The sequence below is a fragment of the Zophobas morio genome, unplaced genomic scaffold (genome assembly GCF_036711695.1).
Source record: "Zophobas morio isolate AGI-343-1 ecotype UQ-CSIRO unplaced genomic scaffold, CSIRO_AGI_Zmor_V1 ptg000030l, whole genome shotgun sequence".
NCBI classification, from domain to species: domain Eukaryota; kingdom Metazoa; phylum Arthropoda; class Insecta; order Coleoptera; family Tenebrionidae; genus Zophobas; species Zophobas morio.
The window spans coordinates 17,829,417-17,857,096 of NW_026972135.1; the positions used below are offsets into that span (position 1 = coordinate 17,829,417).

At 35.8% G+C, this 27,680-nt stretch overlaps 2 protein-coding genes and 3 long non-coding RNA genes across 7 annotated transcripts; 1 reads left to right on the plus strand and 4 right to left on the minus strand.

Annotated features, from left to right (window-relative positions):
• Positions 1-5,330: 5,330 nt before the first annotated feature.
• On the minus strand, positions 5,331-6,899 carry LOC135138082 (zinc finger protein 239-like). The gene is made up of 3 exons (XM_064067936.1): positions 6,710-6,899; positions 6,236-6,653; positions 5,331-6,178 (listed from the first exon to the last, which is right to left on the minus strand). Exons 1-3 carry the CDS (start codon positions 6,827-6,829, stop codon positions 5,667-5,669), a joined length of 1,050 nt encoding a protein of 349 aa, XP_063924006.1. The 5' UTR covers positions 6,830-6,899; the 3' UTR covers positions 5,331-5,666.
• Positions 6,900-7,108: 209 nt separating this feature from the next.
• LOC135138732 (uncharacterized) lies at positions 7,109-8,284 on the plus strand. Its single transcript, XR_010282048.1, has 2 exons — positions 7,109-7,529; positions 7,592-8,284. It is a non-coding gene; the product is annotated as an uncharacterized LOC135138732 (long non-coding RNA).
• LOC135138731 (uncharacterized) lies at positions 7,881-9,040 on the minus strand. 3 transcript variants are annotated; one of them, XR_010282047.1, is made up of 3 exons: positions 8,726-8,946; positions 8,548-8,668; positions 7,881-8,499 (listed from the first exon to the last, which is right to left on the minus strand). It is a non-coding gene; the product is annotated as an uncharacterized LOC135138731 (long non-coding RNA). The 3 variants fall into 3 exon arrangements; XR_010282046.1 differs by having other exon boundaries at positions 7,881-8,063; positions 8,110-8,499; positions 8,548-8,944; XR_010282045.1 differs by having other exon boundaries at positions 8,548-9,040.
• A 315-nt stretch (positions 9,041-9,355) lies between these two features.
• Positions 9,356-10,351, minus strand: LOC135138375 (uncharacterized). The gene is made up of 2 exons (XR_010282030.1): positions 10,170-10,351; positions 9,356-10,099 (listed from the first exon to the last, which is right to left on the minus strand). It is a non-coding gene; the product is annotated as an uncharacterized LOC135138375 (long non-coding RNA).
• A 4,237-nt stretch (positions 10,352-14,588) lies between these two features.
• Positions 14,589-23,787, minus strand: LOC135138696 (protein I'm not dead yet-like). The gene is made up of 4 exons (XM_064068676.1): positions 23,273-23,787; positions 22,332-22,991; positions 14,957-15,337; positions 14,589-14,904 (listed from the first exon to the last, which is right to left on the minus strand). Exons 1-4 carry the CDS (start codon positions 23,627-23,629, stop codon positions 14,638-14,640), a joined length of 1,665 nt encoding a protein of 554 aa, XP_063924746.1. The 5' UTR covers positions 23,630-23,787; the 3' UTR covers positions 14,589-14,637.
• Positions 23,788-27,680: the final 3,893 nt, after the last annotated feature.

Genomic DNA, 27,680 nt, shown 5'->3' on the forward strand with positions numbered 1-27,680 from the left:
ATATGGAGGACACAAAATCATTTATTCATTTATTCCTCCTTAGTTCTCACCTACAAAAAAAAAAACTTGTCTAACTTGGAATGAAATCAAAGTAAACGTTCTGAATCAATGCAAATATCTGATTATCACAAATTTAATAAAAACAAAGCAAAATCTAAATTAAAATAACTGGATTCAAATACACAAGTTATTACGGACGTGTGGCGGTTAATTTAAAATTATGTCAGTCAACAAAAGAACAAAATTTTAATAAAACAAAAACTATGCACAGCGACAGCGGCACCAGAGCGCTATAAGAGTATAGCGATCCAACTATATCAATTTTATTCTAGAGCACAGCAAAATTACCCATAAGTGACGTTGCAGCACGAGCGGAGTTCGGGGCTCCTGGTTGTGGCTGTTCTCCCACCACGACGGTGATTCTACTCTATCGGCAAGCACTCCTCTATCACGAAGAAACGTCTATTGAGACAAGCCGCGAGCGCACGTCATACCGACCGCTTCCCTGACTTCAATTCAAGATCTGCGTCTTTTTTGCAGATTTTTTCGCCATACACTTTCGTGAAGTCACAGTATATGTGAAGTTTTGAACAACAAAAAATTCTTATTTGAGATTAAGATTGGACGTCAGACAGTTTATATGATGGAAGCATTAATCAACAAAATATTTATGTGGTAGATGTAACTAGCAAAGATTTATAAAAACAAAAGTTCTGGTGTGAAGTAAAACTTGTGCAGACAAAAAAATTAAGTGAGGTTGGGAACTCCAGAGCATGAGAATTTACGTTCAATTTAAATTATACATCAAAGAAAATTACTGGGGCTAAAATTGTGAGATTGAGAAAAATTGCATGAGGTGAGAAATTCCAATAAAACTAACAAAATTACATTCACCACATTTCATCAACGATTCAAACAAAGAATTTATATTATGTTAAATTATGCCGCATTCAAATGACTGGTTACTTAAAACAATTAGCCTTTAAAGTTTATATCGTAAACTGTCCCCAGCTTATCCCAAACAAGCACATGAGAATTACTTCTCGGTGGTGTAAATTCCCTCGTCGTGAGAAATACGTCTCGATGATGTGATGTCCATATGACAACTGCCTAAGGAGAAAAAATTAATCCCCTCGTCTCTCAGTGCACGATATTATCAATTCTACCGCGCTTTCCAGAGTGGTACAACGCTAGGTTGATTTAACTGCCGTAATGAACTATTAGCAGTATTGTGTGAGGAATCAAGAAGTGTTATAATGTAACACTAACGTATTAGCATCCAGAAACCTTATTTATAACTTGATAAACAAAGGATGAGTCCTGACTAAGTCAATCTCATAAAATCTCCTAGCACGTGCTTTATCTGAACAATCTTGTGGTGACCGAATTTGAATCAAATTTTTCCGATGAAATTAATTAACAGCGGCGCGAAATCACATTTGAATAAGTTGAACTTGAGAAGGAGATTCAATCAAAAAAGTCGTTAAACATGGGCAACCACGTGCACGTTGGCGCTTGGTAGGTGGTTGGTGGCTCGCTGAGAGGTGTTTTGGTTGGAGGGCGGTAATAGTGGATATGATTTGTTGTGTAACCATGGTGAAAGCGACGCTGTAAGTTAGCTAGGTTAAACTACTTGGTTTGGTGGTTAATAAAAGGGAGGAAGCCTTTATTTAATGAAAATTAATCGTAACGATGACGTCACAGTTTTCCCCAATACGCGCAGCTAATTCTTGCGGCTTTCTAATTGGAAAAATTACTAATTTTCGACCGACGCTACACATGCTGTAAATTTGTTTTATTGTTTGTGAATTCACTGATCAGGTTAGGGTTTTGATCGTTAACTGGTTCTAACACAATTTAACAGACACTTACTAGGAAATTTCATGAAATTCACTTAGTTAGGATAACACCCTTTGTCTAATTATGAATAAGTTTCTGGATGCATACAGTTACATTATAACACTTCTTAATTCTTCACACAAGAATGCTAATAGTTCATTAACGGCAGTTAATTTAACAAAATTCATAATTTCGTGAACTGGAGGGGGGTTAAAATAATTTCTTCCCTTATGCAGTTATCGTCGTTATCATCATTACATCAACGAAGCATTTCTTCGCAACGTTAAAGATTGATTACATCACCGAGGCATTTCCTCGCAACGAGGATGATGTGTTTTGTTGGGGTAACCAGTTCACGACAAACTCTCAAAGTTAATTATTTTAAGTAACCAACCCGCGAAAAATTCGAAAAGTGGCCATCGTCATCAAGTGGAGGAACCCTACGTTGTGTTTTGAATGGCGGAATACGTTCTGATGCAAGTGGTGAACCGCAAAGGTGGAAGAGTGACCTTGAAATTAACAACACAAAAATATGGCGGGAATAAGTTTATTAAGTTCTTTCCTTTTGTTTTTTTTTTTTTTCAATATTTCTAGTTACAAAAGTCTCGTTGTGTCAAGTGTAAAATTTACAAATTTAGATCAGATAAACACAGCTTGTTCTTAAAGGTATACAATGCTCTAGTTTGCAAATTCATATCTAAGGGAAATGGAAAGCTTATTATGTTGGCAGATTTTGATTATTAAAAACGATTTAACTGCCATCGAACTGTTTCTTTGCACTACCAGCTACGTACAACCAAGCCGCGATGCCCTCACAAACGCCACGCTATCTCCATGCTGTGTTCGCTGGCGCCTGAGGCAGCTGCTTCAAGTATTATTCCGTAACTTTACTCCATCCAACGCGTGACACACGACACTGGCTACCCCCAGTAAAGTTTCCTTTACCAGTAGGCCACCCTCCGCATATCTCGTGTTGGCGGCATCCAGTATTGCGAATAAACAGTCATATGAATGACAGGGAAAAGTTGTCCATCTTGACTTGGGCCGAAGTTGCCCACCAAATTCAATTAAAAAAAATTAATGAAACAAGAGTACATCGTGAATTGAATTTCCCAACACATAAATATATAAAACACATGTTAAATATCGTCAGAAACACAAAATATCATTTGGTTTGTCTGTACATCGCTCTGAGAGGTACTTTGAAGATGAATGTTCCAAATTTGGAATCATAAAACACATAAAACATAACATATACTGCCAAAACTTATGTTAAAATTCCAAATAACACCGAAATACGTGACAGAAGCGGAGTGCGCGGTTCCTAGTCGAGCTGGCGAGATTTATCCCGCCATCTGCACAAAAAATGCAGGTTAGAATAGAGTCAGGGAACGGTCTGGATGACGTGACGCTGTCAACTTATTTATAGCCGTGATTTCCAACCACGGGGTTGTGACCGTAACGGCCTGGTTAGCGTGGTACGTCTCTTCGTTAGATAGGGTTTGCAGATAGAATAGAATCACCTTGGGGTCCACCATTTGCATCTGAAGGCGTCCCGCCATTTTTCAAAAACACAACATAGGGTTCCATTTTGTTAGACGATCACAGACAAGGTCAAATTTGAATTTTTAAACTTCTCGCGGGCTTTCAATTTTTTTTCACATGGCAATTTAAGGCGGGATGTTTGGGTTATCATACCAACACAACTTAATCTAGCTACTTTACCGCGTGCTTGCACTCAAACCAAACAAACAGTGACGCGTCACGACCCTCTAGCAAACAGGTGAACTTCACTACCAACCCTCTCACTAGATAGTACCCACAAATTGCCCTAGAAGAGCTACCAACTACCAGAAAAAGAACTAAACTTGTACATGGTTGCCTATGTTTAACGATTTTTGAATTCAAATTATTCAAATGCGATTTCGTGCCGTTGTTTTTTTTTTTCAGTGCGAAATTTTAATTCAAATTTGGTCACCACAACGGGATGTGGTTGTTGGATTGCGCGATTTTTCCGCAAAAATGAACTATAGAAGAACGAACAGTTAAAAATCTAAAAGTGAGCTGTAAATTCGCAAACAATTTTTATTCCATCATTTTCACTTATTTTGTTTTCAAAAATTACACGTGTAGATGGAGTAGTCTAAATTTTTACAATATTTCAAAATAGAAAGTCGACTATTAATTGATCTTGCTCTAATTATACTTGATCAGTGGGGCTGTAGCGACGAATGCAGTTCATTTTTACGCAATGAGCGTAAGCTGAACTGTGAATTTACTTACAAACAATAAAACCAAAATTACACGTGTTGGCGAACGTCGAAGTTTTACACAGGTCAAATTCACACTCTAAAATGTTAATAAACTAGTTTTCCACCAACATACTCGTTGAAGCGGACTGTGAAGTTGACTGCAGTTCATTTTTATTTAAATAGTTGCCGTTTTATGAAATTACAAACTAAATTTAACGTATCCTTACCTGCTGTACATTCCAACCCTACACCAACGTAATCAAATCCCCTAAAAGTGCGAGAACGTGGGTGAGTGCCTATATTACTGAAATTAATTTCTAGGGCCTCCACTTTTTAAATACCGGGTGATTTTTAATGATCGAATCAAATGTTTGTGTTGGCAATTCTGAATTATTGACATCCATGCTAGTTAGCACGCCAGCTCGCAGTTGTCAATGTTGATTTGATATAAGCACGCCTAACAAACGTGTTGATTGGTTGAGATAATGACAGCTGTCATAAATGTCCTTCGGTACCTGTAGCTTCAATCGTCCAGAAACTGTTTCTGGCCTAGATCGTATAAAATGGCACACATTCCTAGGTCTCTAAAGGAATATTCGCACTGATGCTCACTTTCGAATCTTACTATCACTCTGTTATGTCAAGAAATAAAAATTATTTAATGTTTAATAAACAATACATTTACGCGGCACAGAACCCGTTTTTTGCTTGCAAAAAAAAATAAATAGCTTCGTTTCTGGCTTTGTAATGCAAATTAATATTTCTTATTTTTCTTATTTTCGACACCACAACCCAGTTTCTACGAAATATTTCTGTATACTTTGGACTACAAATTGCTAGACCAGAAACGAAGATATTCATTATAAAAATGTTTACATCATCGGCAGAGTATGATTGTTTTTCACACACAGAGTATTCTCGTATTTAATATTATGCACTTATGCACACTAATAACCTATGAATGTCATTTAGGAAAAAATGCTTGAACTTCCCCCGAAAAAATCCTGGTCAGTCACTAAATGCTGGAAAACAGTAATTTTATGACGGCGAAGGTCAACTACATACCTGTACACGAACACAAAAAGGTTGACGTTCTATCACTGTACACGATCCCTCCGGAGATAAATACACTGAAATGGACCAAATACGGCCCTGTTCGGAGTTTAAAAACGACCAACTGTCAATGAACCATGGTTGCTTTTATGGGTTAGGAGCTTAGGCTTTTTAATTTTATTTTTTTCAAATTTTATTTGCATATTAAAATAATGTTTATAGTATAAATAACGTAATTAATAAATACACCAATTAAGACAATGTAACTTTTTTGCCACCCTCGTTACATATTTTTCGGATCTGCCAGCACTAGAGATGTTAGTGCAACAAAAATTGCCCGCTAATTTACGAAAAAAGTATACTTATTTTAACTGCTTATTTAATTAAAACTATAAAATGTTTATAACAAAAATACCAAATAAACAAAAAAATGAACCTATTTAACATCTCTTTAACATCTCTAGCCAGCACTACCAACATTAGGCCACGATTAGACATGTTAAAATAACAAAAACAAAAAATCTAATTATTTCTATGAGTTTTCATATGTCGACCCAGCGCCCCCTTCTGTGTAAAACTCTTTGAACAAACGCCACAAACGTAGGGCCTTTCCCCTGAATGCGTCCGCAAATGACTCGTTAAATATTTACTTTGAATAAATCCCTTCCCACATATATTACACTTATGCGGTTTTTCCCCTGTATGTCTTTTAATATGTGTTGATAAGTGCGAACTCATCACGAATCTCATTCCGCAAAATTCACACTCAAAGCGTCTTTCATTATTGTGGAACCTCATGTGATTCTGTAGATTACCATTATGTGCAAATCCTTTTCCACACACTTCACACTTGTAGGGGGTTTCCCCAGTATGTATCCTCTCATGGTACGTTAAAGACGTGACCTGACTGAACGCTTTCCCACAAGTTGAACACATGTATGGTTTTTCACCACTGTGGGTTCGCATATGGACTGATAAAGTCGCGTATTGGGTGAACTGCTGCTGGCAAATGCTACACTGATACGGTTTTTCGCCTTAAAAATTAAAATCAAAAACTATATTGGTATATAAGTGCAACTAAAAATTCGTACCACTGTGTATCCTCTTATGAACTTTCACATGCTCCAATCTCGTAAATTTTTTTCCACAAATGTCACATTCGTATGGTTTTTCTCCCGTGTGCGATTTGACATGCTTGTTAAAGTTACTCCGACAGCTTAAAATTTCTCCACATACATTGCACTGGTGGATTTTTTTGGCTTTTTTAGTTTTTGTTGTTGAATTTTTTGGTATATCAACACTACAAACTTTCACAAAGTCTGATCTAATATTGTCATTTTGAAGAGGTGTTTCGTCCACTTCTTTTTTGATTTCTGTTTTTGCTGTTTGATGTCTTTCTCGTAATTTCAAGTCGTTATCCAACACGGTTTTTTTAAATTTGTAGAACGTGACAAGCGTGTCCACACACTGTTCGCATATTTGTGAAGGTAAACCATCTTCCACGTCGGCCTTTCGTGGGTTTTAAATAGTTTTATTCAATGTTATGGTCACTTTAAGAAGTTTACCTGTACAGAGGCACAATAATCCAGCATGTGTGAAAACTGGACGGAAGTTTGTTCGTGATTGTTAAAAAGAGAACAAAAGGTTCCCTGTTTTAAGCAAGTTCGACACATAATGAGATCCATTGGGATATTCAAACCCAAAACTAGTTCACAAACAATACAACTTTAAAATTGAAAATGTAAGGTTATACCTGTGACAGTACTGACACTGACAGTTACTACACAGTGGTGTAACCATGTCGAGAAATTAGGGGACAATAGCAAATCACAAAAATGAAAAATCGCACAACTATATTTTTAAATATTTATATTATTTTAGATATTTATTACGGAAATCACCTATTTACATTAATATTTTATTAACACAGAAATTAAAAATAAGCACAAAAACTAAAAGAACTAGTATTCAATTTATACAGTTAAATCCATAAGGTTGTAACCACTTGTTAAATTGTAAGGTTGGCATTACAGCCAATGGTGTTTTTCACATGAACAGATTGGTAGCGCCGCATATGTCAAAATTTGACAATTACGCACGAGAGAGTTTTATTTAAATATCTCACAGTTTGTTATTAAACCATACCATTGAAAAATGGTACCGACACGGCATATTGTGGTAAATAAGCAGATGAAAATGGCACTTGCCAACTGCCACAATGAATTGAAACTTGCTTATCCCCAAGCATCCTCCCGAGAACTTGAATTCAAGCTTGTAAAAATCTTTTCAGTATGTAGTTATTCTTATACCATGGAAAGAGAGTACTATACTATGAGAGTAACGTATCGACATTCGGAACTTTTTTCATGTTATTACAACATGGTGGTATGTCGAAGGACTTTTAGTTTTAACTATCTCAAGTTGAAAGTGTATATCTCGCTTTTTAGTACAACATTGTCTTTTCAAGTTTTATACCCACTCTTTATATCCTACACAATACAACTAAATGTCCCTCATTAAATTCAAGCACTGCATACTTTCCCTGTAAACTTATCATTAATTCCTATCCTTTCCATAGTGTTCTCGATGTCAAGCCCACAAAATTATAACCCAACACCAATCTGGAGAACCGTTACAAGAAGCAAAGTGGAAACCAAAACAAAAATCGCAGTGGTATTCAAATTTGGAATTTAAAGAAGATCTAACCTACCGTATATTTGACAAAAACAAAAAAAATGAGTTTTTTACTCTTCAGGATTTGTTTATTTTTGCGAAAGAACATCCAGAATATACAGCAAGTTTAAATACTTTACGTTGAGTATTAAAATCCATGGGATTCAGATTTAAGAAAGTTAACAACAGAAAAATAATTGCTTTTTGGTTATTTGGTCTATGTGTTCCCAATGTTTCTAACCACTCCTGTAACAGTAAGTTTAAATAAGCCGTCAAATTATTTTCAACATACCTATTATTTTAGCCTCTGAATTTTGTGAAGTTACATTTTGTTCATTATTACCACTAAAATCGTCAGGACGGAGGAGCATAGCCAGACCTATCGCCTTCAACCAAATCCCTTGTACATTTTGTAAATAATAAGTAGTACCAAATATTAGAGTTATTAAACATAACATTAAAGACTTGTTGGTGTCCCATTTTTTTGATGAAAAATTGGTCATCCATTGCAACTAATTAAGGTGATCTACCCATTATAGACAATTTTGGTGTTGCTCGCGAGATTGATCATTTCAGTCGAGAGAGCTGATCCTTCGAGTCATAGTTAGCCACACATATAATTATCACGTATACTCATGTACAATAATTTAAACAAATTCTGAATATCTCAGTTATTCCCCATCTGTAAAGTAATTTTTATGAAGCAGCAACAATAAATAAATCAATTCACCTTGTTTTTTTACCAGCCCAATATTTGATTTCATTCGTGACCACAATATTTTTGGGTTCATTTTATCGTAATTCGTAAACGTATCGACTGCAAGTCTAAATTACAGCAGGTGGCATTCTTTCTACAGATGAAAGATAAAACACGTTTCTATTTATCGTTGCTCTTGTATTATAATTACCATGAAGACTCAGGTTATCCTGTTTTTATTGAAAATTGTTTATCAGTTTTTACAATATTGCGACAAGTTACAATGATAATTATGAAATAACCTGTGCAGGAGTGCAAGAATTGCAGTGAAGTCGAACGTAATCATGTGTCGCGAATACATGAATGAACTGACATTATATTGACAGGTCACCAAATATGTCACCAGGTTATTAAAAGACAGATTTACACTGACTAATTTTTAAAAATTTACACTAGGGAGTGGTTACAACCTTATGGCACAGTAGATCAGTAACGAAACTTCAGCAATATTTGCGGAACGGGTGTGACCTTGGGAGCCCGTTCCCGGGAAACACGAAGATTCAAATATTTCGTAGCATTCGTATGTGATTCATATAATACTAATAATTGTACACAAAAATAAAAATGGTTGGCATGTACTAGTGACATTGGTCATTTTTTTCTTTCCTATAAATTATTAATATATTCAAGCAAAACATTTTTATTCGATTTTGACGTTTTAAACTGCGTTTATTAAAACCTTAACAAGTTTCACAAATAAGTTGTTATCCACAAGTGAATTGCAAAATTTTTAATTCACTCTTAATATTTTTAAATCACTCACAAAAAAATAAAAAACAACTTCAGGAACATAAACATTTTGCTTATTATTTTTAATAGTTTTCACAGAATACAATTTGTTTACAATTTTCACTAAAAGGTTGCTGCAACTAAATCAGTATTGTTTGACATATTTCTTTGGCTCTGTGAGGCGTCAATTTGGGAATTGTATAAATCCCACACCAATAGAATTCCAAAGAACGTTTCGGAAACTATTTACTACAGATTATTTCGATACAAGTGCAAGAACCAACTGTGAAACACTATTTTATTTGAAATGAAAAATTTGCCAAGGTGTTCTTTTAAATAAACTTCCACAACACATCTTCCCTGTATTCCGGTCTCTTCAACAATCATTAAGTGATGTGAGTTACCGGAAACTCACCTTGAAAGAACACAACTGTTTATGGTATGTTTGTGGATATTCATTAATACGAAAATTCTTACACCACCACTTCTGCGAAGTTTGTGAGAACTTTGCACATTCTTACGAAGTGGTACATCCTGTTTTAATTGTGACATTTTAAAGTTTTCAATGAAGATGTGATTTTTGGCGATTTAATGATGCCACCTGCACATTTTGCAGTTTATACTCCGGTAGTGGGTAATACATTTTGTGAGTTTTTCCCAATTTATGCACTGTATTCGTTAACTGGTTTGCGGCTAAAAAACGAACCATACAAAAATACCATTCCACCACCCCTGCAAAGACTTTCCTCTTGATTACCTCGTCTCAGTTTTTATTAGAGTTAGAATTTTTTACACACTAAAATTTAAAAATAAATCTTGGACCGCTCAAACACGCACACATCGAAAATTAAACTATTTCGTTTAACCTGCAGTTTGTTGACCTCTTTAGCCTGGAATTTTCTAGTATTTTTTACATGTATCGTAAGACTACGTCGTAAGTATCTATTACTTTGTTACAATAAATTTTACGTTTGTTTTTAACCCCATAACCCAACATCCCGTATGATTCCGTAAATAATATGACATTTCTTGTTGACAAAACCAGACAAAACGTTCACTGAAAACCTTAAAATGAAAAAGAAACTATGTTCTTCAAGGTCGGAGCACCTTTAGTGACGCCAGTGACCTCTTTATGTCGTTCCGTAAGCTCCCCATGTATTTCTTATGGAGTCAGCTGAGACTTTCATAGCCCTGCTTATGGATTTGAGTTTTACATAAAGTGATGAACCTAACTAAATCTTACTTATAGTAGACAGCAACCTTTTTCTCAATAAAGGTTTTGAAGACCCAGATAAATTAAATGAGTTAGACGAAGCAAACTTATTTCTTAAGGCTCTTCCTTACAGTCATTAAAATCTGCCGAAATACGGCAAAACGCCACTTCCAATATCATCCTTACTATAGCACTTGAAGACTTGTGCGACATATCTATTTGTTCGTGATACAAAAATCTTCATGGAAATAGTTTTTATATTGCATTAAAGGCTTCCGTTTTTTTAATAAAAAATAAAAACAGAAAAACTTATTTTTCTCTTTGAGCCAAAACTATAACGTATTTTGGCTTAAAAAAATCTGACAGTGTAGATAATATTATTGCTCACCTGGGGCTAATAATTATTTTTTCGTTAAACTATCCATTTTTTAGTTATTGTTGATTAAAGCAAGACCTAAAAAGGGCATTTTTTCTAAATGTAGGCAACCAAACATCTTCTTTCGTCAAGAACGAGCCAAGAAAGTGTATGATTTACGATAGGGGTTGGCCACTATTGAGAGATTATACGGATTTAATACCTTTGTTGAGAAAATATGCAAATGAGGTGACCGTAGTGTGTTTTACCTGAAGGTTGTGGAATCGTACAATTATGTAGGAGTATTATATTAATCTAATTTCAGAATAACAAATAAATAACCGAGTTTGGATTTTTTACAAAACTGCCTAACTTGTTTCAACAGCTATAATTACTGCTGATCCCAAATGTGAGATAAATTAGACAAATTTTAAAATTATCAATCACTGAAAAAGAAAAGAATAGAACAACTTTTTCCAAAGCACACAGTGAAGATTCGGTTATATGTGACACTAATAATCCAATGTATGTGTTGAATTACTTACATATCTTTATACATATTATAGCCTCTTCTAAATTTAAAAATGTATATAAATTTTTTTGACTGAGATAGAGTATAATAAATATAATGATATAAAAATAAATAATGGTCTGTAAATCATAAATCTTTTTTTATTATAGGACGAAGCTGCTGATTTCGACTCCATCGTGAATCAATAATTTCTGGGAGCATGGCTTTTAAATAAAATTTTTCCAAATAATTTTCCATTTTTTTTATTTATTTATTTGTTATTCTGAAATTAGATTAATATAATACTCCTACATAATTGTACGATTCCACAACCTTCAGGTAAAACACACTACGGTCACCTCATTTGCATATTTTCTCAACAAAGGTTTTAAATCCGTATAATCTCTCAATAGTGGCCAACCCCTATCGTAAATCATACACTTTCTTGGCTCGTTCTTGACGAAAGAAGATGTTTGGTTGCCTACATTTAGAAAAAATGCCCTTTTTAGGTCTTGCTTTAATCAACAATAACTAAAAAATGGATAGTTTAACGAAAAAATAATTATTAGCCCCAGGTGAGCAATAATATTATCTACACTGTCAGATTTTTTTAAGCCAAAATACGTTATAGTTTTGGCTCAAAGAGAAAAATAAGTTTTTCTGTTTTTATTTTTTATTAAAAAAACGGAAGCCTTTAATGCAATATAAAAACTATTTCCATGAAGATTTTTGTATCACGAACAAATAGATATGTCGCACAAGTCTTCAAGTGCTATAGTAAGGATGATATTGGAAGTGGCGTTTTGCCGTATTTCGGCAGATTTTAATGACTGTAAGGAAGAGCCTTAATTCCCCAAACAAGACATTATCAAATTGTCTTCAATTATGATTAGGCTTCGGATTTTAGGTCGTTAAAAATGAATAAAAGGAGACATTTTTAGGACCCAAAATTGACGAATTAGGTTCTATAAAAATCTTAGTTTAGGTTAAAATCCTGGAGGAAAAAATATTTGCTCAACGAAAAAGTATACATCAAAAAAATAAATATTAAAAAAAAACATTAAACAAAACATTATAGAAACAAATATTTTGTGTAACAAACAAAAAAATGATTAAATAAACAAACGATCTATAGTTACGTTCACTAATTCTACGTTATCGCAAAAAAATGGCGATAAAATTAAAGCAAGTCGCATTTGACAAAAAATAAAATATTAATTCAGGTATTTAAAATGAGTTACAAAAGCAAACTAAATATTTCTCTAAATTTTCGATTGTAAATTTACACCTTTGATCGCTTAAAACACTTTTAAGTTTTGAAAACGTGCGTTCCACATCACAAGAAGTGATGGGTGCAAAATTAAATATTGAACAATCTCCGCTTTCGTTTATGTATGTATTGTTGGTAGCATTTCCATTACCGCAAATTACGTTATTTACTGAACATATAAAATCGGATCATGGATTCTTTTTTAATAGAGAACATAATTTTTGGAACGCCATTTCCCCCAACTTTCCTGGTGTGTTTTTTTAAAGATGTATACACTTTTTCCACAATTTCCATACTTTGGTTTAATTTTAAACCTATAGTTTCTAATTGTTTTAATGCATCAGCAATAATTTTAAAGTGAGTTTTAATGCACAAGAGTTCATTTTTAACGTTTGCTTTATTCAGGAATTTTTGAGCTTTTTTAGTGCTTTGTGCATCTGTGGCTTCAAATGACATTACAACCTAAAAATATTCAATAAAAGAATGATAGTAAAAAACCATTATATATTTACTGACTTGTTTTAAAACATCAAAGTGTTCTGCATAAAACAATGTTGCTTGAATCCAAGTGCCCTACCTGGTTAATACAGGTTCAGGTGGGAGAGGTGTATTTGGTAAACTATTTTTATAAAACTCTACTCTTATTGGTGCTTTTAAAAAGATTTCCTTAACATTGCGAATTATCCCATTGACATCTGGATAATTCAATCGAATTATTGTTTCAGGCAATAAATGTAACCCATGTGCCATACATGTTAAGTGTGATATATTTTCATAAAAGACCTTCAAATTAGTACCAGTTTTGATCATGTATGAAGCACCATCTGATACAAACCATTTAACTTTTTTGTGTTCAGTTCCTTTTGGCTACAATAAAGCTACAAATTAACAATTAAATAAATTATAATAATTTCAAGGCTTAAAATTATCAATAGCACACCCAAGGATTCGTTTATAAATCTCGAGATTGTGTTGCTATTAGTTTTATCAAGCTGCTTCAAAGCTAGTAGAAGCCAGCTTCTTCAGAAGATAACTTTCCAATTACTAAATGGGCTATGTATCTTCCTAATCTGTCCGTCGTCTCATCGACGCTAATCCATATATCATTATTGCCAATAGAATTTCTAATTTGTTTAACTACCTGTAAATTATAAAATTTATGTTAAAAAGTTTTTAAATAAAAATTCTAGTGCTCACCATATCGTAATCTTTTGGTAAATATTTTTTTCTCAGAGTGCTTTCTGAGGGTAAATGCCTTCCTGTATATTTATGCATAAAATTTTTAAACTCAGGACAACTAACTTTATTCCATGGAATATTTGCTGCCGTAAATGCCCTGCATAAATCGGTGCGAAATTGCGTAAAATCATTATCGGAACTAATGTTTAATCAAGTCTGTTTACTGGATTTATTCTTGTTCTTTTTATGTGCATCACCACTGCAGTGTTGTTCAAAGTGTGATTTTTTTTCGCACTTAAACTAGGAAACAAAAATGTGAATATAATTCAAGCTTCAGTACTTTAAATATTTGCTTAAAACTTTTCCACACATTTTGCAGAATAACTCATTGTCTTTAGGTCTTAGGCATTTTGAGGAGCCTTTACTGTATGCACAAAAATCACAACCGACCCCAGCACACTCACTAACACGCAAAGACACTCAGTATCACTAACAATAAACTTCTAAAATACTTTAGCGGGAGGTACCAAACAGTGACACTTCTGCTTGAGGTCACTACTATCAATCCTTTAAAAAAAGTAATAACGTAAAGTCGCAAACAAAACAAAATGTTCATGAGATTCGTGTATATACTGTTCATCTCACGTGGATTTAGGTACAATTCAACGTGGTACATATAAATGGAAATAAGAGGAACATTTTTGTGGACAATTTATATTTAAGTATTTTGCTTTAACTACTAACAGTACCGATATGTAATACATTTCAAAATTAAATTTCAAACCTGACTAGGTAATGCAGCAAATTTACGACTTTGTCTTGTTTTCTGCAACAGCCCAATCCGGATATTCGGAAAAATCCCAAATCACCGTTCCTAAACTCGGAAAAATAGCTATCAACATCAAAATGGCAATAACTTGCATAACTGAAGCAACTTTAATCATTTCCCAACTTCTCATATTGCAGGGTGCCGCCGCAATCGCATTTGGCGGTGTTGAAACCGGAAGGCAATATGAAAAAGAACAGGATAAGCATACGGGCATCATTAGGTACATGGGATGGATTTTAGCTTTCTACAAAAATAAAAACGAAAATCGTGACAATAAAAAGTGATAAAATACTCACTCGAGCAATATTAGCTATTATCGGCAACAAAATATTTGCTACTGCGGCATTACTAGTGAACTGAGTCACTACCATAGCCAGCAATGAACAGATAATTAGTATTTGAAACGGCGGAAGATCCACGATTACAGATAACTTCTCAGCTGTCAAATCCCCCATTCCACTGTTTTTTATACCGTCAGCTAGAGCGAAACCGCCTCCCATCAAAAAAATCAGACTCCAGTGCATCTTCTGGTTGACAAAACGCCACGTAATTAGTCCACTGGATGCAGCTTTAGGTCGGCGTTCTTCGTCTTCACTGAACATGTATCTGAAGTCCATTTTAGCGGGAAACATGAAGAGGAGCAATACCACGATCATGGCGGCAGTAGAATCGCCAACCTGCAAAAAAGAAACAAGAAATCATTTTGAATACGGATTTAAAAGTAATGAAATCAGTTGTAAAGTCCTTGACATCTTTACAAAACTAGAAATATTAATATAGGGGTAGAGTGTTTGACGTAGACGCTGCTTTTATTTCTCAGTTTTCTTGCATAATAGTACATATTAATGAGGAAGAAGATTATCAGTTATATTATTAATATCATCCTGGACCCGAAACTGGTAGTGGAATTTTATGCTTATTTTGTGTTCTACAACTTGAATTTTGAACATATATTGAACACTCCTCTCACAGTAAGAATATCTGGCCAAATACCGTGATTTAATAATTCAAGAAACATCGTTAGAGGCTCACATTAGAGATGAAATGATCAGATTTGTTCAAACTGACAGTGTCAACAAGGGGAGGTCTCCTGGAAGACCCCCAGTATCTGAGGAAGCAGTCAACACTTCCTGCTGCAACATGAAATTGCACAATGAGCATTGACGAAAGGATTACAGAACATTTTTGAAATTAAAAAGAGAGTGAACATGTGCCAAGAACAAAATGGTTAACATTTTCAACATTTATTGTGATGTTTAACCCCAATAAATTTGTTCCTTTTTATTGCATTGAATTAGTTTTATTTTTTAAAAAGATATGAAGTATTTATGCAACGAATTATATAGATGCGTGTGGTATTTGTCGTGCGTCTTTGGGCATTTAGTAAGGTTCAAAACTGAGAGGCGGCACCTGTTCACGACGTACTTCGACCTCATTTTTAGATACTCTGTATCTAGAACCTAGGACTATATCTGGATAAATATCAGGAAAGAAGCCAGCAACATTGAATTACGCCACACTATCGAGAATTTTAAACAAAAAAGAATTCACATGATGTTAAATTATGTGTTAATTCAAATAGTTGATTAAAACTAGAATGTATTGACAGGTTATATTGTCATGGACCCAAAGTGGACCCCATATCACATACAAATAAAGCACATATGAAATAAACGGAACAGGCACATGTTCAATACGATCGTTTTCGAGTATACGATGATGTTAATTTAACAGATGATAAATTTCAAGGTTTGTCCTCTTAGAAGTGATCGATGTTTAAGATTAATGTAAAAGCCGTAAATGAAGTATTATAAATCTGGAGTGAGAAGTTGTAAAGTGTAGATAATGTAATAATTTAAGTAAAAACATAATATCATAACATTTATGTAAGTCCACCATCATGAAAAAATAAATGGAGCCTGCATAAGTGAACTTCCTCTCATGTGTTTTACATTTCCATTGTTGTAGTTCAACTGTATTAGAATCATAAATACTTAAAAATCTTAACATGAACTGTAGATTCATACGCATTAAAAGGAAAAAAAAAATCCAACGTTGCAGACCTCTAATTAAGTGGTTTACACTAGTTACAGTCGCTGAAGGAATGGTGAGAACACCAAATACGAAGTTAGGGACACCTCAAACACACAAAACTTCCTAAAAGTACCAATTTGAAAGTAATTTTTTTCGCTATTCCCTCAAACGCGCTAAAATATGGATAATTTTCGTACATTACTTAATTATTATGGATTTTTTTATGTGTCAAGGCGATTTAATTTTTCAAATCGGGACACCACAAAATGAAAGCTGAAACTAATTACACAGCGATTATGTACAAAATAATTTCGGCGCAACTTGACTGAATTCATTCACTAGACTCACTGACTGAATAATAATTGTTCCCGACGGTGACCTCTATTTAAACCTATACGTTCTCCTCTGGATGGATCGAGAACCCGCTTGGAGGTTTTTCTGGACCGTAATTGAGACTTCAAATTTGTCTTTATGATTCACAGATGGTGAGTCACTCATCATCGCCGCACATACTAGAGAGCTCTCGACGGCCCATAGGCGTCGTACCGGGACGGTGTATGGGTTTATTTGATAAGAATACAAAATAAAAATTTAAGAAGACGGAAACCATACAATGCGTTCTTATTCTAACTTCGACGTAATAAAAGCATAGTAAAGAAATCATTAAACATAGGCATGTGCAGGTTATTGCTTTTAGGCAGTGTGTAGTCTGTTTGAGATTTTAGTTAGCGGGTTGGTTACAAGAGAGCGGTTTAGTAGACAAGATTTGGTGGTGTGTATGAGAACATGGTGAAAAGACGCTGTAAGTTAGTTAGGTTAAATTAGTTGGTTTGGTAGTTAATAAAAAGGAGGAATTAATCGAGTAACGCCGACGGCGCCCAGTTTTCCCCAAGATGTGCAGGTAATTCTTGCGGCTTTCTAATCGGAAAAGGCGAATTTTTGAACGACGCCAACCCGTGTAAATTTAATTCATTGTTTGTAAATTCACAGTTCATGTTAGGATTTTAATCGTTAACTGGTTCTAACACAATTTAACAGACAATAGATTCGTTTAACCAAACACTTGCTAGGAGATTTCCAGTGGCGGCTCGTCAGATGAGGCAAGTAAGGCGGCGCCTCACAGCATAATATGTTAAGAACAGATTGACTTAATTTATAATTAAAAAAGAGGTTTTAATGCATTAGTTACAAAAATATGTTGAAATGGGAAATCTGTACATGACTTTTTATTTTTTACGCTTCCTGCTGACATTTTCCGTTGAATACCGTACGATTTATGCGCCTAGTTCTTTAACTGAAGCGGCCAGAACGTCTGTTCACTTGAACCAGCGAAGCCCAATCACAGACACGGATTTCGATGGCTCAGCTCCTATACTCCTATACATGCGTTCGCTCGGAACTGAGGCGATATCTTCGGTGCTTCTCGGCCAATTTCGGCGTACTCATTAAACCATTTTTACTTCCCGAGCGTAAGCAAAGGAAGTATTGTAATCGAGTCCGTCGGCCGACTCTCTACTTTTACGTTTTCTCGATCTTTCATGACCCCTAGAAGACGAAGAAATAGGTCTCCCATTTCCGTCTGTCTGTCCGTCTGTCCGTCTGTCCGTCTGTCCGTCTGTCCGTCTGTCCGTCTGTCCGTCCGTCTGTCCGTCTGTCCGTCTGTTGTCACGGATTTTTATTAGACAGATAATCTCCGAAAGTACTCTACCGATTGTTGTGAAATTTTGTACTTATATTAAGAATATCATGTAGATGGTAAAACGCTAACCAAAATTTGTCGAATCATCCCCACCACTAAAGCGATGACGTCACTTCAAAATTGTACATAGTAAATGGGTTTTCAATTGTATAAAATAACATAGTCCTACACATGTAGTTTACAACTCTGAATCGACTTTTCACCCGAAACGTCCAGATTTTTGGAAAAAAAATCAAAATTATAAAACAACATTTTGAAATTTAATTTTTAATCTGCTAACCAGAATGCTTTGAAATGTTGCAGATGTTTTAAGGCTATAAAGAGCATCATAAATCTTTAGTCAAAAAATATTTGCTTATCCCCTCCAAAAACTTGATGACGTCAGCTCAAAAGTTTGTGGAATAAATCATATCTAAAATGTACAAAATATGATGAGTCTGTACTTGTGAACTATCACTCCATTCATATTTTTTGGATTTGCATATACAGGGTGACTCAAAAAAATTAATGAATGCGTAAATATATTTTATTGATTTAATCAGGAACTACAAAACCGAATGCTCTGAAATCTTGCAGATGTTTTAAGGTCATAAAGAGCATAATAAATGTTTAGTCAAAATATATTTGCTTATCCCCTCCAAAAACTTGATGACGTCAGCTCGAAAGTTTGCCGAATAAATCATATCTAAAATGTACAAAATATGATGAGCCTGTACTTGTCATTTATCACTCCATTCATATTTTTTGGATTTGCATATACAGAGTGACTCAAAAAAATTAATGAAGGCGTGAATTTATTTTATCGATTTAATCAGGAATTACAAAACCGAATGCTTTGAAATCTTGGGAATATTTTAAAGTTATTATAAGCATGGTAAACTTTTGTTCAAAATGTATTTGTTCATCCCTCCTAAAAAAATTGATGACGTCACCCTTAAATTTTGCTGAATAAATCCTATCTAAAATGCAAAAAATACGATGAGTTTGTACTTGTGATTTATCATTCCATTCATATTTTTTAGATTTTCTTAAGAGGTGGTTCAAAAAAATTAATGAAGTCAATTTATTTTATTGATTAAATTAAAGGCAACACTTATTATTAGTATTACACCCCAACCAACCCAATTTGGTAGACACAAAATTTGTTGAAGGAAAAACTCGGTTGAAACATAAGGGTAGCACGCTTATTTACATCGACTTTAACATTACAGACCTGCATTTGTTTTATGCGTTCACTTGATTCCGCGAATGTGAAATAGGCATGTTTATAATCATCCAATTGTGAATTTCACCGTCAAGAATTAAAATAAAACCCAATGTTTTATATAATAAGCGGAAGTCGAAGCAATAAAACCGACGGTCGTTTTGTTTACAGTTTCTGTGTTTGGCTCTCACGTATGCTGTTACGCCTGTCATCTTAAATTAACAATGTTTATACATACACGATTTTCAGTTGCCTCTGATACGTAGGTATACGTGAGTAAATTGTTTCGTTATTTTATTGATTATTACAAATCAATATTCAAACGACCCAATTCATTTTCCCGAAAATTTGAGAATATAATAATTTTATTCTTAGTATTACACTACATCTATCCCAACTGATATACGTGTCCTTGCAAAAATGTTGATGACGTCATCGCAATTTTTTTTTAAATTCCCACTACAAAAATGTAATGAGAAAAAAAACACAATAGGCATGCAGTCGTCAAGTTTCCGACAGCGAGGGAAGTACTGTCTAAACTCTTTAGACCAATTTTTCCATTTATTTTACAGAACGGTAGGGTTGCGGGGTGCGTGGGTAATTAGCATGAACGTGAATAAAAACCCACGTGTTGGTGTTTTGTGTTATTGTCTCTTTCATAGGTACAGGTGAGTGAAAAATGAATCCCGAGTACGACACTGTCATGTTGCTTCTTGAAACGCCGTTTTCACGGCGAACCGAGCTAGAACGTCGGCAAATTTTGCTAAATATCGAGCAGTCAAAACCGTTAATTCATTTAACTTCCATTGATAAGCGACAGAATCGTCAGTACTCCAAGTCATTTAAATCAACTTGGTACCTACGACATATAAATGGCTCTGCCGTAATATTTACACAACATCCCGGGATATAACGATTTAAAGAATTTCATCCGAAGTGCAAAGTTCCATGAAAGTTCCAAAGTACACATTAAAAATTTCATGGGCTTAAAACGTTTAGAAAAGAACACAACAACTATTCCCGAATCCCTCCAAGAAAGTGCTACTTTCAACAAAATTTTGACTTGTAAAAACATTGTTCATTCAATGTGTTATGGGTGTTATTATTATTATTATTATTATTAGGACCTACCACTGTCTCGAGAATCACCGGTATTCAGGCAAGACTTCTATCATTACTAACTAGTAAGACCAAGTAATATTACAATTATTGTCAAACTTCTATCATCGCCTCACCACATCAGACAGTCACGAGCCGCCACTGGAGATTTCATGAAATTCACTGAGTCAGGACTGGTTTGATTTTGGTTGTCTAATTACGAATAAGTTTCTGAATGTTAATACGTAAGTGTTACATTATAATCTTTCTTAATTACTCACACAAGATCGCTAATAGTTCATTAACGGCAGTTGAATTAACAAAATTCCGGGGGTTAAAATAATTTCTCCCCTTAGGTATGTAGGTAAGCGAAGAAAAATGTTGCTTCTCCGTGGGAATCGAGCCTCACGTTTACCGCTTGCCGGGCGGGTGTCCTTACCACTAGACTACGGAGGAGCTTATCTTTCTTCGCTTACTACTACGTATTATTGTGCCGCCACAGGCAGTTACCATTTGTTATTATTATTGTTGTCAAGATTACATCACCGAGGCATTTCCTTGCGACGTTAAAAATTACATCGCCGAGGCATTTCCTCGCAACGCTGACTAGATATTTTTTGTGTTTCTTTATTATGTGTTTTGTTTGGGGTAAACAGTTCACGATATTATAAACTCTCAAAGCTACTTGCTTTAAGTAACCAATCACTTGGATGATGGCATAATGTAACCTCATATAAATTCTTTGTTTGAATCGTTGATGAAGTGTGGCAAATATTAATCTCATGTAAATTTGTTAGCTTTGCAATTTTCATCTCATGCAATTTTTCTCTATCTCACAATTTTAATCTCAGTAATTTTCTTAGTTGCATAATTTAAATTGAACGTAAACTTTCATGCCCTGTAGTTTTAACCTCATGTAATATTTTTATTTGGACAAATTTAGTTCACATCAGATCTTTTGTTTTTATAAATCTTTGCTGGTATTTTTTTATGTATATCTCGTTGATTAATGTTTCCATCATTTAAATTATCTGATGTATAATCTTAATATCAAATAAGAATTATTTGTTGTTTAAAATTTCACGTCGTTGATATCAGAGTCATAGAAACTGAACATTTAAAATGGAATTAAGGTTAAATAACACCGAAACACGTAGCAGAAGCGGAGGGCGTGGTTCCTAGGATGCAGGCGTTGTATAGAGTCAGGGGAACGGTCTGGACGACATGATGCTGTCAGCTTAACCGCCTGGGTAGCATGGCATGTTTGTCATGGAAGGGTGCTGTGCGGTAGGCTTGCGATAGATAGAATTACCGTCTCGGGGGAGAACAACCACGACCGGGAGCCCCAAACTTTAAAAATTATTAATTCAACTAGTGATCGTTATTTTATTAAAGAGCCATTCACTATTGATACATGATGTATAAATTAGTAAAAACAAGAAGACAAATAAACGCATAATTAAATTTAATTTGACAAAATAACAGAAACAGAGCGACAATTTGAGAGACGTCTGTTCTGTAAGAGTTAACGGCATTGTTTTCGGGTGAAAACGTTTATTAATTGCCAAACTTTGTTTACATAATAGTTTATAAAATATAATAAGTAATCTAAAAGATTCCTATAATTATCTCTTACCTGTGTTTCGGTGAGCAAAGAGGGCCATCCAGATATAAACCCTGGTCTACGGAAAAACCACAACATGGCAGCTGTTATGAACATTATCCCAACCATAATTTCGTGCGGGCTCAGAGGTCCCAACTCTACCAACTTTTGGATTAAAACTTTTCTGGTAATTTCTTCGCCTTCTGCACCCACATTAATGGCTTTAGCATCAGCAGAATTGGGTCTGCATAGACCCATAAACCAAATCTGCATCCACACCCACGATGGGTACATTATAGCTAACATGAGGGGGATGTTTGCCGCCAACCACTTATTGAATTCTACCCCAGGTGAGTGTGGAAATTCCGATTCGTAGATTCCTTTGAGTACTAAGTTGGTGCCACTGCCCACTATGCAACCTAAGCCGCCTATGCTGGCGGCGTAAGCCGTGCTTATGTAAAAACACATAGCCACAGATGTTGGACGTCTAGATAGTGGATCGACTTCTTCTGGTGGAATATCTGGAGGGTCAGGTTCCCATCGGCTTCCTACCCCTTGACTTTCGAGCTCCTCGAGAACGGCTTGGATGATTGGGATCATCATTGCAGTGGCTGCAGTGTTGGAAATCCACATTGACACGAGCATGGTGAGAGTAATCAGTCCGAAATTGAGGCGGCGGTAGCTGCAACCAATCTATTTCCATAAAAAATCAGGAATTAGTTTACTAAGTTGAGGACGTAAAGGATTTTTGATTATCAAGTGATAATAATAGTGACTTCCAATTTTCATTTAAAAGATCTTAATTTTATACTGTTGCAATTAGTTACTTAATGATTAAAACTTATTAGAACATTTTTTTAAACTCTTATAAATTATTCCCATTTACGACGTTTATATGAAAAATATCTCTATGATTAAACATTGGGGTCGAACTTATTTTACAAATATACATATGGATAGGAAAAACAACTTACCCATTTAATGGCATGCAGTGAGATCCGGGTGTGAAGAGAACAAAACTCAATAGCAAGAGCAATAATTAACCCTCCCACGAACATCATATTTGCTTCTTTGAAGTAAGCTAATGATGTCTTCTTTGCGTCTAAAATACCCATCGTGGGAAAGAGAACCAAAGGAATCATGGCTGTTACTGCCAATGGCAGAACTTCAAACACCCAATATCCTGCCATCAAAACTACCACGTAGACACATCTCATTGCTGCAGTATTGTTCACCAAAAAGATAGGAAGGATGAGCAAAGGATATACAATGATGAAGAGACTCTTCCAATGGACGCCCAAAGCGCGTAAAATTATCTTGCAAGTCAACATTTTGTGTTGTCACTGTCAAAGTTTGACTGGTAGGTTTTTTTAGCCGACGCTATCTTGAAAAATAGATATGTCTGAATTTTCTGAAGCGTTTTCATTTCTTTTTAGAATTTATCTAGGAGCTTTGATCGTCGAAAGAAGATGTTTGCTTGCATGATACGTTATTTGGTGTACCGTTTCTTGGTGCGATAGGTTTTGAATTATTTTTCCTATTGTTTTTGTTTTTATTTCTAATGTTAAAGAACAGTATATCTTTGTATTATGAAATTACTGGAAGCATTCAGGCAAGACTTTGATCAGGGTGGGTCTTGACCAAAGGATGATATTTTCATGAAGACAAATATTTTATATGAACAATAAACGCAGCAGCAGACACTAATATTATTAATTCATTGGCCATGTTTTCTTGAACACTGCTCGGAACGAAGCAGATCGTACATATTGGATCGAAGCCTCGTTCGCAGATCGACCTCGCCTTGCCTCGTTCGCGTTTTGGCTCATATATTTACCCACCTTTTAAGTGTAGGAAGCATAGCGGACGCTTGCGAGGGCACCGCGGCATGGTTGTACTTAGCTGTGGTTAGTGTGAAGAGGCGAGTCTAGAACCATTAACGCTACTAGTTCCACGTCTCTTAAATCGTTGAATTAAATCGTGCTCTTTTTCTTCTGACTGCAAAAAAAACAAAAATCTGCTAACACGCCACCATAATAATGTGTGCGCCATCTTTTCACTTTGGATAAATTGTTGCAAACTAGAGAATTCTGTTCGTTTAACAACCTGTGTTTACGTAATCGAAATTTGTAATCTTGCATTTGGAAAGAACGAGGAAATGTTATAGTTGGGAGAATACAGCATTTTGAAAAAAGTAATAAAATTATCACTTTTCCACCACTGAGGTGCATCACTTGCATTAGAACACATTTCTCCATTTCAAAACATAACGTAGGGTTCTAGCTTGTTGAAAATCGCCGTTGATGGCCACTTTTTCAAAATTTTCGCTGGCTTTCCAATTTTGTTCACATGTCAATTTTTGGAGAAATGTTTGAGTTATCACACAATGTCAACTTATACACTTTTTATTTCATTTTTGTAAATTCATAAAAAATTAAAGTAAAGTGAAGTGTTGTAAGACACCTGATGGAAATTCACTTATTCAAGCTGGAGACATTTAGTAATGATATATCTAAAATACTGGAAGATTTTATCTGAGTTATTATATTATTATTCACACTTTGTGGTGGATTTGACGGTTCTTTCTTATAGTTTGGTTACTTCAATATTTAGCGTCCGAGTTTTGATATTCGTGAAATTTTTGGCCATCAAAAATTGCCCCTTAGGTCCTGCAACTATGAAGGGCCGCTTCGGGAGCTGAAAAGGGTAATTTAAAAAGTGAGGGGGGTTCTCTCATTAAGCACGTCATCTAGTTTGAACGAGAGATACGAGATGATGGCTTGGAATGTATATATTTGTAATTAATTTATTATGTATTGTTACGAAATAAGCCCATACGCCGCCCCGGTACGACGCCTATGCGTCTTCTAGTATACACGCGTTGCTTCTCGCATGTAGTCTGACTCATCGGCCGCGTGGATCCAAGCGGATGTCGCGACGACCCAGATGAAGTCTCGAAGCGACGCTCGAAAAGCCTGGAAGCGGAAGTCGCGAATACCCAATTCGAGAAAGAGCTGGATCACCGAAATAGGGATTTAAATAGAGGCCACCGTCGGGAATGATTCATTCATTATTCAGTCAAGAGTGGAGTGCATTTAAGTTGCGAAGTTGTTTTGTGCGTAATCGCAGTTAGTCGTGTAAATACCAGTTAAAGAAATAAATTGTTGAGTTTTTATCTACGCCCGATTAATTATTCGCCCGTCAAACGTAACACTGGTGTCAGAAGTGGGATCTGAAATTAATAACCGGTTTTATTACGGCGATATCCGGGCAGATCGGACAAGAACCCTGGCGAATTTATGCCTATCGAGACTAGAACTCAAGCCGCGAAAATGGACGAACAAGTGAAGCAGATGATGGCTATGCTCGCACAAATGGACGAGAAAATGGGCGCAAGAATGGAAAAAATGCATGAGAAAATGGACACAAAATAGGAAAGAATGGGTGCAAGCATGGAAGGAATGAACCAAAAAATGGATGCAAGAGATGAGAAAATGAAGGCAACAATAGAAGAAGTGAACGGAAAAATGGAAATGATGGACGCAAAAATAGACAAGCAAAAAGATGACATAATCACCAGCCTAAGTGAAAAATTCCAAAAGGAAGTGGAAGCAAACAAGAATGAAATAGAAGAAATCAGAGAAGAAATGAAGGACGTAAAAACAAGTCTGGAAAATATGGAAAATATTGTTGGACGGAATATGATCGCAATGGAAAACAACATGGAAGATCGAATGAAAACTATAGAAAATAGAATGAAGACATTTGAAAAGACAATGAAAAATACAGCAACCACTGGTTCGTATTATGTGTCGTCGGCCCCCAGAACGATTCAACCACCCACCTATGATGGTCAGACACCTTGGTCATCGTACAAAAAGCGGTTTGAAGCAGCAGCGACGGCGAACCTTTGGGAAGAAGAACAGAAAGCTACACCCTTGGGAATAGATACAGTGCCCTAACTGCTGCCTTAGAACTTCGATTTGGGGATGAACATCTAAGACAGGTTATTGCAGCTCAAGTGAAGACAAGAACTCAGAAAGTTGGAGAGTCCCTTCACGAATTTGAAGCAGATGTCAAGAGACTGGTACGTCTTGCATATACCAACGCACCACCAACTTTTCAGGAGACGCTTGCGATAGAAACCCTCGTAAATGGCATTTGCGACGGTGAAGTTAAGAAGGTCTTACAACTATCAAGGTACCAGACATCATCGGAGGTCTTGATTCGTGCGCTCAAAGTGGAGGCGGCGTACAAATCTTCAAGAACCTGGCACAAAGTCAGAATAGCAGAACTAGATCAAGAGAAGAATGACAAGGTGGAAAAGTTGTTGGAAAAATTGTCCCAGCAAATGGATGGCCTGTCTCGAGGATTAGAGAATGTTGCGTCTCGGAAGAAAATTCTAGAATGCTACAGATGTGGGCGTCAGGGACATCTTAAACGTGACTGTCGTGCTCGTTCACCATCTCCGAAGAGAAACACACAACAGAGACCTCCTCGTCGAAATGTGCAGGAAAACTAAAAACAGCCAGTATTTTGGGGGATGTGCTGGCTGGTGTGAATAAAGCCCCAAAAGAAGTGAAGATAGGAAGTTTCACCCGGAGCAGTAGTCCAATTATACCGGGGAAGATTAATGGAACTCCCGCAGCAATCACGATCGATACTGGCGCTGAGGTATCAATTATACGTCGAGGACTCGTGAGAGCTAAAGACCTAGCGACTTCATCCGAAACAATCAGATTGAAGACAGTGACTGGAGAGTCGGCCCCAATCTTGGGCCAGGTAGACGTAGAAATCTACATTGGTCATCTGAAAATAAGACATCGCGCTCTCGTGGCTGGCATCGAAGATGACTTCATTCTGGGAATGGATTTGATTAGCCGCCATGGATTGACGGTCGATCCAGTGGAGAAAGTCCTACGTCTTGGCAATGAAGAGTTTATCCTGAATCAAGGCAGTATTGAATCCAAGCCTGTAAGATTGATCGTATGCCAGAATGTGAAAGTCAGAGGGAATGCAGAGACGATGGTTCCAGTTAGAGCAGAAATCAAACCCGAATTTGCCCTCGGCATTATTGAAGCACCGCACACACCCAAAAAAAACCTCATGATTGCGAGTGCTTTAATTAATACCGATTGTGACATACCTGTACGCGTCGCAAATGTTTTCCCCAAAGGCATGAACATCAAGAGTGGGGAGGTTCTTGGCGTCTGTTAACCAGTCACGAAGATAATTCATCACAACGAAGATCTTTCTGGTAACAGTCATGAAGGAATAAAAAGAAACTTAGAAATTCCTGCCCTAGAGCTTGGTCATCTAACCGAACGTCAGCGGAAAGCAGCAAGAGAGTTTCTACAGAAACACAGTGAAATGTTTGCATCT

Bases quoted from the DNA above. Each gene is read 5' to 3' on its own strand.
- LOC135138082 (XM_064067936.1), bottom strand. From the start codon at position 6,829: ATGGATCTCATTATGTGTCGAACTTGCTTAAAACAGGGAACCTTTTGT. The intron at 6,654-6,709 runs GTAAACTTCTTA...AACCCACGAAAG, and splicing joins ATTATTGTGCCTCTGTACAG to GCCGACGTGGAAGATGGTTT. The intron at 6,179-6,235 runs GTACGAATTTTT...TTAATTTTTAAG, and splicing joins TCATAAGAGGATACACAGTG to GCGAAAAACCGTATCAGTGT.
- LOC135138696 (XM_064068676.1), bottom strand. From the start codon at position 23,629: ATGTTGACTTGCAAGATAATTTTACGCGCTTTGGGCGTCCATTGGAAG. The intron at 22,992-23,272 runs GTAAGTTGTTTT...TTATGGAAATAG, and splicing joins CACTGCATGCCATTAAATGG to ATTGGTTGCAGCTACCGCCG. The intron at 14,905-14,956 runs GTGAGTATTTTA...TTATTTTTGTAG, and splicing joins TAATAGCTAATATTGCTCGA to AAAGCTAAAATCCATCCCAT.